Genomic DNA, 12,823 nt, shown 5'->3' with positions numbered 1-12,823 from the left:
AGGGGACTAATGTGGGTGATGTTAAGCAAAGGTAGATCCGCAAGCCTCTGGGAGCATATAAGTATATGATTATTGATTAAATCACCATAAGAAAGATTCTCAATGCTCCCTGAACATGCCTTGATGCTGCCCTCTGTCTACAACCACCAAATTTTACTGTTGAGCCTGCCATTTGAAATAAAAATTTCACTTCAACAACAGAATAAAACAGTTTGCAAAACGTATTTCATTTTCTCCATGCTTTACTGTTCACCACAATCTTAAAGAAATTTACAGCTCTTCTTGGGGACTTTTTGGCTACACTTCTTTCCAGTCCAAAATAAGAAGAAAAAAAAATCGTTCTAATCAAGATGGATGATAGTGTACAGTACCCTCTGCCCTTAACTAAAAAACAAACCAAAGGTCTTTATATACATTTAAGGGGGCAACAAATGCTCTTGAGAGTAGGCTTAAGCAATGCCCTTACAACAACTCCCTAATGAAGACTTGATCATCACCTGAATGGCTACAATGGTAACAAATGAATGAGAACCACAAGGAACTCACTATGGTGTGTCACATAGTCCATGTGTTATGTGTGGCTCATGTGTGATGTGTGTAGTTCATATATTATGTGTGGTTCAATGCAAAACCTGTGTCCCAATTGGCTCATTTCAATGGAGGCGGTCTAACACATAGTCCACCATGCCCTCCAAAGAGGATCTCATCCGCCCCTTTGGCAAGCACTCAAGGCAATCCAAGGCTGTCTTGCCTTTCTCCCTTGCAAGGTCACGTGCTTTCTTGATGCCGCCGCTCTGATGGACCAGCTTGATGGCCGCTTCCAAGTCCCCTTGGTCCACAAACTCCGTTTGAATTAATCCCTTAAGGCTCGATTCTGTCTCCAATGCATAGAGGACCGGCACTGTCAGGTTCCCTCTCCTGAGGTCACTCCCGGCTGGCTTGCCTAGCTGTTCGGTAGATTGCGTAAGATCCAAGATATCGTCGACGATCTGGAATGCCAAACCGAGGTTTTTGCCATAATCAAACATCTTCTCTTTTACATCAGAGCTCACTCCACTGAAAATGGCAGCACCCTTGGTACTTGCAGCAACCAAAGATGCTGTCTTGCAGTAGCTCTTTCGCAGATAGTCTTGCAAGGAGGTTTCACAATCGTACAAACTGGTGGCCTGCTTTATCTCACCACTTGCAAAGTCCTTTATAACCTGAGCCCAAGGAAAAATGTATGTAAAGACCTTCATACACCGCCCACAACTAACAAGCGTTTTGAACCAAATGTTTGAGAACATCTTCTTAGTGAAGTGGTTTTGTGCTGCTTACTTGGCTTATCAGCTTGATTACTTCCAGGTTTTCAAGATTTGCAAGAAGCCACGATGTCTGAGCAAAAATGAAATCTCCAGCTAGCACTGCCACTCTTGTTCCAAATAGCTGGTTTACAGTGTCTTTCCCTTCAATGACATAGCTTCACAAGTATTAGACTACTAATAAAAGCAAATGTGCATCTCATTTATATTTCAAGTAACATATTCAATTTTCAGTGATTATCCCTTCACGGACATACACCACTAAGCCTACCCAGAGCCTAACTCGTCTGTCACTCAATGACCCACCCTGTCCCTTCATTAACAACGTTTCTCTCTCTACTGACCTACCATGTACATGGCCTCAGTAGTTATGACACAATCATTTGAGGCCTGAATCCTGAAGGGAAAAGACTGAGTGAGAGGCGTGATGATGTAAAAGCATCCAAAAAAGAGACGCCAGGGCAGCCATTTGGGACGAAAGAAGGGAAATGGATGCAGCATAGCTTACTATGTCCGTTAATCAACAGGACTCACAATGATCTCCTATCTTTTCTGAACTGCCATCAACATGGCATCAGTATTCATGACATGCATGAGGCCTGATGGTTGTGACGAGAGAAGTCTAAGCATCAAAGGACGGGTGAGTAGGATGAGGATGCAAATCATGGAGATTCTTAAAATTTATTTGGGTCCAAATGGTGTGACTCCGCTCCCATGTTCCACTTTCTCTTACATTAACAGAGGAGTGAAGGGAGCTCTACATTGAGGCCTCTGGGGCGCCTTGACTCCCCTCCCAAAATTAAGGTGTTAATTCATGTGAGTCTCCGTGTCTCTGTACTTGCTGAGAGGGGGGGAGGGGAGGGGAGGGGGGAACCCTATTTCAGGTAAAAAAGGGGGAAATGGATGGAGCATAGCTTACTGTGATTTATTTATTTATTTCTTTATTTATTTATTTTAGGGGGGGGTGCTATTTGTTGAAGGCCACCCCATGCATGGTTTGGATCCGGGAGGCATCTGGCGAGGGGGTGCCAGTAGTAGCTGCAGAGGCATTGACCAAACCCATGGTTGTCACGGTACGAAAATACGATACCGTACGGGAATTTTCGGTACGATATGAAATTTTCGGATACTGTACGATAAAATACGGTTTTTATTTTTTACACTTACAAGCTATGGAGCTTCAAGCTTGAATGTGAGGGAAGGTTGGGAGGGGAGGAGTCTACAGTGCTTGAGAAACCAGTACATGGATATGCGTCTCTCCCGGTTGGATCTCCCGATTGTCTCCAAAAAAGAACCTGGATGGGTAATGCAATACCAAAGGTCTCCCAATGTAGCGTTTATGACTAAGGGACTGTCCTTGCACAAATACGAGTGCATCTAGGGTGATAAGTTTAGGGACTCCTCTCTAGATCAAAATGGCCATGTCCAAATGTTCTCCCTCGTGCATAACTTGAGAATCTAATTGTCTAGCCTACCTATACCAGGGATCCCCAAGTGATGTAGCAAGATTCTCTCATCCTACCAATCAAGTGTACACTACCAGTCTACCTCGCTAGATTTTGTAGGTCTCTCCCCACAACCCCATATGGAATACTGAGTGGACACGAAAGTTGCGAAGTATTGTGAGCATTTGGGATCTTCGTAAAGCAGGGTTACTATTTTTTTTTAACATTTGGAATTTTTTTTTCAAGGAAAAAAAAAATTGGGGAAAAAAAACCCCAACTCGTACCGTACGATATCGTACGAATTCGTACGGTATCGTACCGTACGACTCGTACGTACGAACCTGTTCGTACACGTACGAGAAACAACTATGACCAAACCATTGTGGTTGAGAACTTTAATACGGTGCGGTATGGTACGAGTACGTAAAGTATGTATAAAGATAAGTACTTTAAGTACGTTCACGTTTATATATGTGTGTGTGTGTGTGTGTGTGTGTGTGTGTGTGTGTGTGTAAAATAAGAAATATCTAGCATCCATACAAAAATGGCATGAAAGACAATGGTAATACTAAAATAAAAACTAATCTATTAACTATTGAGCAATGACCACTGACTAAAATATTTAAAAAACAGGCCTAATATAAGTGTTGTACATTGAACCTCATATTTGGTACGAAGACCTTATCCGTACGAGGAACGCATAGTCACCAGAAACGAGAAAAGGAAATGGAAACGGGGAAACGAGTTTTTAGGGGTGAAAATGGCCATTTCCTGTGACAATGTCACTTGGGAAATGAGAAACGCCCATGGAAACGGATGGGGTCCTGAAACGGAGAAACGCGTTTCTAGGGACTAAAACAGCCGTTTCCTGTGACTATGGAGGTACGGTACGTATGGGGTGGTAAGGAAAGTACTGAAGGTACTCATCAGATGAGTACGGGTACAGAATGCAACTATGGACCAAACACCTGGAGATTGGAGAAAAACTCAAAGAGAACAAAAAGCCATGCCACCAATGTGTCACATACATGAGTGAGTCACACTGTAGAACTCTTGTGCCTATGTGTCAGAGATAGAAAGCAGTGGATCCCAAACACACAGCACAAACACGAAGTCCTAAACTACCGTTTTCTATTTATGTTAAATGTAAAATGTTACAACTGAATTTCCCAAGTACCAAAAATGACTGAAAATGTTGAAAACAATTATCAACCCAACGCTGTGCTGTATTTTTCTCCTTAGCCAGCCCATGAACTAAAGAATTGCACTGTAGACCTATGCGCCTGAGAGAATGCAATTGGGAAAACCACGCTTGCACTGGTGTAAACCACCTCCTCCGGTACCGAGACTTCCTATAATCGTTCGTCATCCACCAACTGGGGTTCACATCCAGCAGAGCACTCAACTCTAGTCCATGATAGAGAAGTTGCAAGAGTTAAAGCCCGATGAGGACAGATACAAGGAGATTCGTTCCTTATGTGTGACGAGGTGGAACTCATATGCCTCTCCCTTGCATGCAGCTACATATATGGTGGACCCTGAGTTTCAGGGTAATGGACAGGAGAGTGACAGAGAGGTCAGTGATGGTTGGAGGCGCATCTTGGATCGTCTAGTGCCAGATGGAGGCATTAGGCGCAAAATCAGAGACCAGCTTGCTCCATACAGGTCCTTTAGTGGTGCTTTTGGTTGTGCGGATGCACGAGGATAGGATGAAGGTTGGGGCTGCTTTGTGGTGGGAAGACTAAGGTTCAGATGGGCCTGAGCTACAACACTTGGCTATCCGCATTCTCAGCCAAGCTGTAAGCTCCTCTTGTTTGGAGCAGCCTCTTTTGTTATTTGAAAGTGATCATTATTGGTTTGAACTTTGTCGGTGTACTTATTAGCGCCTGTTTGGTGTTTGCGCCACGTGTTGTACATTTAAAGTGATGCCTTGAAAGTTCAAAGAGTAAAAACATAAATGTTATTTTATTTAGTGTGCTTTGTAGTTAATAAATTGCATATTCCATATGCCGTACCCATCCCCGTTCCCTGCCTTTTACCTGTCCCCGTTCCCCGTCCCATGTGACTATGAGGCGCCTCCTTCATGAGGGCATTTGGGCTGTATTTTCTGCACTTTCTCCTTCCCAACTCCATATCCAAGCTTGTTTCTAGGTGCTAATCACTCTCCTACATACTCCCAATGACTGAAATTCAGCAAAACAGCTCTCTTTATTGCTGTAATTTCTTGTCTTTTTGCTGAAAGCCCTAATTTCAGCCCTCCTTTCTCAAGTTGAACCATAGGGGAAGCTTTCCCAGGGTTCCCTTCCCTTCATCCTCTTGAAGACTTTTGTCGCGAAGAAATGCGACAAATCGAAGATCTCATCACTCCAAGGACTTCCATCGCGAAGACTTCCGCTGTCATCGACTCTACTTGCAATTGGTAAGCTTTTATGCTTAAATATGGAAGCAAGTAGCAGGGGGGAGGAACCAGAAAACAAGATCACATACCCTGTGTAGTGTTCTCTTGTCCTACATGCTCTCTTGCAGATTGTTTCTACCATGTGTTGGTGCAACAATAGAGAGCAGATGGTAGAGAACATGGGCACTTGAGAGGGTAGTGTGAGTTGCAAGTCTACATCGGCAACCACTTGTTTGCAATACTGTATTCATATGCATTGGTATGGAAATCTGGTCAAAAATGCCCATGACACTATGTACTTGATTCTCCCAAGATCAATATACTTTATTTGAGGGAGGGGCCGGCCGTTCCGGCTCATTGTGTCTCTTGTCAATTCAACAAATTACTTCTTGTATTGAGCATGTGTCCATCAAATCTTAGTTTATTTAAGTGTATTGATTAGCATTGTGTTCAAGCAAGTTATAATGGCACTTTCATCGACTCAGGCGGAGTATCGAGTGGCCTGTTCAGCTCCTTGTGAGGTGATTTGGTTGCAGCAGCTACTTGAGGAGAACGGTTTTCAATAGCAACAGCTTGACCTTATTTCATGCGACAACCAGAGTTGCTTGGCTATTGCTAAGAATCCAGTGTTTCATGCACAGACCAAGCATATAGAGATTCAGTACCACCTTGTGGGTGAGCGGATCTTGGAGGGATACATAATCCTTGAATATTGTCCAACCGAGGACAATATTCACCAAAGGATTATCTCTAATAGCTATTGCCATTCATGGCAGCTCCTTGGATATTGGGCCACCCCTAGGATCCCATTTTTTCCATATTTTTTTCCTATGTTATGAACCTTTGTTGTGGGTTGCCCAACCTATTTTATGGCATTTTTTATGCCTATTTTTCAGGTCGTGTAGCATCTAGGAGGCAATCGGCCAACTCATATGAGGTGTATATATACGTTGCCGTCTCCCTCACAGTGCCTCACTTCTCATCATTGTTTCTTGATCATTTTGGTGATTCAACCTTCTGCCTACGGAGTCCACTCCTCACCGACGGGCTAGTTGTATCCATCTTTTCTTCAAGAGTAGTGCATCAACGTTTTGCTGTTTTCTCTCATCTGTCTCTTGGAGCTTCAGCATTTTTGTCATTCATCTACATCTTTATGTTTCCCTCTGACACCCAAACCATAGAACAAGGCCTGTTGGAAATTGGGAGCCACTTCCCAAGAGGTCACCCATCCTAGTAGTGTTCACACCATTGACGTCCACTACTCTATTCTCTTCATAGCCACGAAAATTGGTGGAGGAGGGATGATAATGGCCCTAGTCTTCTATTATTTAGGTATGACCTTATTATCCCTGGCACTATGCATGTTGTATGTAGACGGCCAAGCCATGCCCTTCCAACAACCTCCCTTGATGGCCAGGACGTAGGGTACCCCGAGGCTCTAATGACACTTGGCTCTGGAAGTCTTCCTGCTCTCACAAAGATGTCACCCGGCTATTCCAGCATATGCCCGCCTGCTAGTGATTACTCCGGGCATACCACCACGACATAGCCTTCTTAATCGTACACGCATTCGGCCTTCATTCAGCTCCACCAAGAGGAATCGGCAAGTCGACCAGCTCCGCTAACAACATCCCAACATGTCCTCCTTGGCTCTAATACCATGTTGGAAATTGGTGACCACTTCTCGGGAGGTCACCCATCCTAGTAGTGTTCGTGCCACTGTGCGTTACCTCCACCACTCTATTCCCTTCCAAGCCACGAAAATTGGTGGAGGAGGGATGACAATGGCCCTAGTCTTCTATTATTTATGCACGACCTCATTATCCCCGGCACTATGAATATGGTTTGTTTTTGTTTTGTTTTTGAGCTCGGAGGTTGCAAAGGAATCACCCTCTACCACCATTTGCTCGGGGAAAAAACCCGTTACCACCATGTCACCATGAGTCCTTTAAGAAGGCCGTGAGCACTTCCTTGGACTACCCCCAGTAAGAGGTGTGGGTCAGCATCTCAAGAAAGAGATAGTGCAGGCCTTGACCAAGGATCTCACCTGCTGAAAAAGCCCCCTTAAACTTTTTTTCTGTTTTTCAAGAAGATCACCCAGCGGGTTTCCGAAAAGGAAAGCCATACCCATACGGAGGGCGTCGGCTCGAGGGAGGTGTCCCAAACAAGCAATACCCGGCGGTAGCCCGAATTCCACCAGATATCAAAGACGAGGTCATACCCAGACAAGTGACTACAACGGCTCAGGCTCAGCCAACTTACGAGACAGCTCGTTGTAGTACTTAGGTACGGCCTCGCGGAGGAAAGCTGCAACGCACTGCGCATAGGCGATCCTCTGCTTCGGGCAAGGGACTACCCAACCAGGTAGTCTCCTCCCGCGAGCCTCCCCTCCAAGGAGGATGGTTCCGATTTCGTAATCCGAAAGGTTCCGATTTAGCCCCCTGGCATGAATGATGGCGGGCTGTATTGCCTCCCTGGGGCCTTCCAGTTCAGAGCACTGAATGAGGAGGTGGGTAAGGGAACTTTCGTTCTCATCTCCTTTACACAACGGGCACGTCGTAGGTGTGGATCGCATCACCTTATCCTTAAGACGTAGCCCGTCCACGCGAGCGAGGAGCAGAAGTTTCTCACCAGCCCCCCCGGGGTCCTCGCCGATCATGGCTTTAAACAAGTATTTCCGAGAGAGATGACAGGATTTCTCTTTATAGGACCTTAGGGAGGCGCGACCGTGCGAATTTTCCCACAACTTCCAACTCTCCTCCCTCACGGTTTGGACTGGCGCGCTGTTAATATACCTCTTTCCCCAGAAAAGAGTTCGCTTGCACCACGTCCTTTTCTTGAACTGGGTCCAGGCGGGGATATGGACCTATGGTTCACCAAGTCTGCGATCCAGGTTCGCAGTCCCGAGTACTTGGTAAAGGCCTTGACTCTCTGCCCTGCACAGTAGGCAGAGACAGGGGGTAACTTGAGCTCTCTATGCAGGGCTAAAGCGGCAACAGAAGTCGATTTGGCTGATTTACCCAATACCCACCGCATCCCCGAAGCGATTATGCTCTCAATCGCGTTAAGTTTTCTCATTTCGTGAGAACCCATAATTTCCGCCCCATAAACTGCGACCGGAAAGATGCAAGCCTTCAGAAAGGCCAGTTTGCTCCATACTGGGATCTTTCTTGAGCACAACAAGTGTTTATGAGAGTATAGAATTTTACGAGCCGACTCTATCGGATCTTTGATAATGGTGTCAATTGAGACCTCATTATCAACCAGAATACCAAGGTATCTATACTTCGGAACGACTTCGATTTCTTGAGATCCAATTCGAGGCCCGAATCTCTCAAGCTCATCGAGGTCGCCAAAAAACAGTCGCCTTGCACTTTGCCACACCGCACTTCATGTCCCACTTCAGCGCCCAATCGTGGAGTCTATCGAGGCTAGCCTGGAGATCCTCTTTAGACTCCGCCAATAGAACGAGATCGTCTGCAAATAGAAGTCCTTGAATGCGCCTCTAGAGGTCCGGTACTGAGACCCCCAGGTTATTAGCGCCTTCGCTCAATATATCGTTAATGAATATATTGAAGAGAGTGGGCGATGCGGGACATCCTTGGCGGACCCCCGCGCGATGGGAACTTCCTCGGTCAGATGTTCCCCTACCCGCACTCGTACCTTGGATGATTTATACAAGGCTTTGAAAAAGCTTAGGATACGTCCCCCCACTCTAGCCGCCTCCATTTTCACGAAGAGGGCTTCATGGGGGACCGTATCATAAGCCTTTTCAAAATCTATATAAGCCGCAAAGGTGGGTTTACCGACCACCTTACACCTCAGAATGATCTCCTTTAGGCAGACCACCTGAGCAATGCATTCTTCCTTGGGGCGGAAGCCAGCTTGCGCCTTAAGAAAGAAGTTTCGCGCTTCCAGTCCCTCCCCGATTCTACCAATCAAGACTGCAGTTAGAATCTTCAAGGAAATGGAAATAAGGGAGATCCCCCGGTAGTTATCCGGTTTGAAAAATCTCCCTTTTTCGGAATGAACACAATCACTGAGGTAGAGGCAGAGTCAGGGAGTGTGCCGGAGCTAAACCAATCCTTCCACAAGCGAATCACCGCTTTCCCCATATCGGTCGAGGGCTTACTCGGGTCCTCCTTGCAACCGCGATCTCCCAGCAGAGTCTTAAATACCTCTGGCGGGAGACGTCCGGACAGGCCATGACCTTCCAACAAGGCCCACCAAAAAGCTCTAGTGAACTTTGGATCCCTATCCGAAACGATCCTCCTGAGAAGTCCATGTTAAGTGGAACACCTCCCAGATGAAGAGCCACTACATACCTCTCAAAGATGTGCCTAGTCTTCTTGTTTTCTATTAATTCTTGACCACATTACGAATGTGACACACCTAAGAGCATGCAAGGCACAACCGGACATCAAGTAGCAGTCAATTGGCAGAATAGTCAAACAACACAGGTGACACATGGCATTGCCACATGGTAGTGATGATGTGGCGACAATGATGTGGCACTGATTGATGACATGGAAGTCAGGTACAAGTGGTTGACAACGATACTATTGGTTGACTAGGCGCATTGGTGCATATATATACGTGGGTAGCCAAATCGTCAAATTCATCTCCTTCCCTCTTTGTTGGACTTCATAAGCATTTCTCTGTTGGTGAAGTGCTAACCATGAGTCTACAGTAGGTCACAAGGCTCAAGGCTATGATTTGATGTTTTCATTTTCAACCACATCCAGTGCTTGATTTTCAATTGTATTACTTCTATCTAGTACATAATACAAAGCAGTAGTTTAGGACTCTTGTGTGTATTGTATATGTGATTCCGTTGCACTCTTCTCTCTCTGGAAAACTCTATTGCATAGGCACAAGTATTCTATAGTTGGTATCGGAGCCTAAAATTTTTTTTCCTTTTTCTCGCACCCGTGTGCATTGATTTCTTGGATAGGGTAGAGCACTTAGATTCCAAGAGTGCACAAGTTCAGGTTTGGGAAAAGTGAATATTTGGGTTCTCTTCATTGCACTTGGGTTAATTAGAGAGGGGGGGGGGGATGGATGGATGGGGGATGGATGGATGGGGGATATTGTGCTATCAGAATGCACAGCGAAAATGAAGACAACTATTGTAGAGAGCAAGACACAGATGAAAAAGAGAGAGAGAAGCTGTGTAACTCTGCTATATACACCAAAGAAAATCTCGGAGACTACAACTAGGAGTGTGGGGCCAAGGGGCCATTGTATATGGCCCCAGGCTGCTGGTCAACCGGCCTTAAACAGGCCGACAGCAACACGACCAGCCATGAGCAACCCCCCGACCAAAAAAAGGCAGTCGGCCAGGTGCCTAGAATCGGCCAGGTCACCTGGACAAGTCAGGTGCCTAAGCAAGAAATCGGTTAGCAACTGGGGGCAGCCGACAGCCCTGCCACACCTCCGTAAAGTGGGAAAAATACATGGAGAGAGAGAAAAAATGGAAAAACACTAAAACAGGCGGGCACACCAACAACAGAGACCCTGACATAGTGTACAGACAAGAGATGACAGCTAACAACCCCTCTCAGCTCTTGGATGTGGAACAAACCCCATTGAGCTGGAGTGACGCCGGAGCATAGCCTGAGGTAGAGACTTGGTGAAGAGGTCCGCCGCATTGTCCTCCGTGGAACAATAAAGAAGCAAGAGTCACCATCCAAGATCTTCTCACGAACAAAGTGATATTGTATCTCTATATGTGTCACAAATGGGGGCATGGTTAAACAGAATTTAATACTAAAATCACAAGATTTATCATCCTTTGATCACTGCCATATCCCACATACATAGCACCAACAATTGACTACACATGTGGAAGTACTGAAAAGAAATGATACTGCACTAGGGACCAAAAGATGGGCTGGTCCGCCACCCCCCCCCCCTGAAGGATATGTATTGCCTTAAGGGGGAGTAAGAATTTTACAAGTACATAAAACAGGTGGATTCGCCTAGCCATACACCATCGTTTCTTCCAAAATGATTGAATATGAAAACAACTTACAAACGTTATACTTGCCTACAAGTAGTCCAGCTACAAGTTAGCAATATGGTGCCCAGCACCCTTCACCAAGATTGCCCAACAATCCCGGTTTCTTCAAATGTAGCTTAGCTTCAATAAAATCAACCACCTAATGGCTGAAAATCAACCTTAGGAGAATGCCCAACACTTCCTTAGGGTTCTCCCGCATAGAACTTGTAGCAACCGGATCCAAGATGATTCTTCCACAGCTTCAATCTTGGTAATAATCTTCTTTTTTTATCCTGAGAAAAGATCCTTTCATTAGTTATAAAAAAAGCCCACTGGGCTACAAAACCCATCTCTTGCTCATAAGAAGGCAGAGCAGAGATCCAATCAAGGCAGCTACGGAGACTCTCCCTAGGTGCAGAAAAGTACAAATAAAAGTACAAATAGCCGAGAGGCTATATCATACAATAGGAGGGGGGGAAATCCAAACAGGTGGCCGGTAGTGCCAGCAGGGGGTACCCGCACGTAGAGTATAGAAAGAGCCGCTACGCCAAGTGGTGTGGAAGGCTTGGCGCCGCAAGATCGCTCGATCCGAGTCGCCCCGGATGCGGTCATACTGTCCTCACAGGGTGTGAATCAACTCCTGCCAGATAGCCCGAACAATCTCTGCTGGTGGCTCCAGTCTCCCCTCAAAGGCCCTGAAACAACGGGCTCTCCAGGTGAACCATATGGTGAGGCTGCTGAGGAGCTCCCATCGTATATCTCTCTCCTGTGTCCAGCCGGCTGTCGAGAAATCCGGTGAAGGAACAAGGCGAGGTTGGCCCCCAATGAATCTGATGGCCTGGCTATCCTGCTCCGTCTCGTATCCTAGAGCTGGCCCTGACGAAGTCGACCAAGCAGCGGCTCCCCACGTATACATGCCCTCTGGAGAGAGGGGGGCCAAAATGCGCAGCATCTTCAGCCAAATCTGCTGCGCCTGTGGACAGTCCCATAGGCAATGTCTCTGTGTCTCCAATGGGTGGCCGCATCAGACGCAGGCCGGCGGAAGGCCACTGTAGACAAGCCAGGTGCCAACTGCAGAGCCTCTATGGGCAACCAGCCACTTGTAAGCCGAGATCTTGCGTGCCTGTCTGCTAGCCCAAAGCCTGGTCCAAAAATCCTCCAAGAAATCCTGTGAGAGTCCCTAAAGCCGCCAGTCCTCCGATGCAGCTGGAAAGACCGTCCTCCTCACAATCAAAATATGCCTCCCCAAACGAACAGTGTACTGGAAAAAGGTGATCTCTGTGGCCTCGGGGGACGCATAAGGATCATGCCACTCGTACTCGCCAGGGTCCCACTAGAGCCGGACCAAGGAGCGCGCACTATATGCCCATATGCGCTAATCAGAGTCCACATCTGCAGGGTCTGGATCAATATGCCACTTCCGAGAAGCGGCGGCCACTACCCGTTGATGGCACGGAAGCGGTAAAGCTGTTTACGCCTTTATAGAATGCCACACTTCCACACACGCATGCAAACACACCAGAACACCAGACCAAAGAGCATGAACAAGACTTATATTTCAGAATAGACCTTCATCTATACAGAGTCGGATATCCCAGATATCCTCTGAATCACCTTTATCTGGCATCCACTCGCGATCAGCCCTCTCCAGCTCCTGGTCGCTCCAAATCCCTTCGCT

General features: G+C 46.5%; 1 protein-coding gene across 1 annotated transcript in view; it reads right to left on the bottom strand.

The window, feature by feature from the left end:
* Nucleotides 1-203: 203 nt before the first annotated feature.
* LOC147634665 (uncharacterized) overlaps nt 204-12,823 on the bottom strand; it is a 33,132-nt gene continuing 20,512 nt past the window's right edge. Inside the window, exons 5-6 of the mRNA XM_086803797.1 lie at nt 1,318-1,445; nt 204-1,202 (exon numbers count right to left, since the gene is read on the bottom strand). Of these exons, the coding sequence (XP_086659923.1) occupies nt 654-1,202; nt 1,318-1,445 (677 nt within the window). The 3' untranslated portion in view covers nt 204-653. The remainder of the gene's footprint in view (nt 1,203-1,317; nt 1,446-12,823) is intronic.

Source organism: Cibotium barometz, chromosome 10, assembly GCF_041138505.1.
Source record: "Cibotium barometz isolate CiBa-2024 chromosome 10, ASM4113850v1, whole genome shotgun sequence".
NCBI lineage: Eukaryota > Viridiplantae > Streptophyta > Polypodiopsida > Cyatheales > Cibotiaceae > Cibotium > Cibotium barometz.
This window is presented reverse-complemented; position numbering and strand designations above follow the sequence as displayed.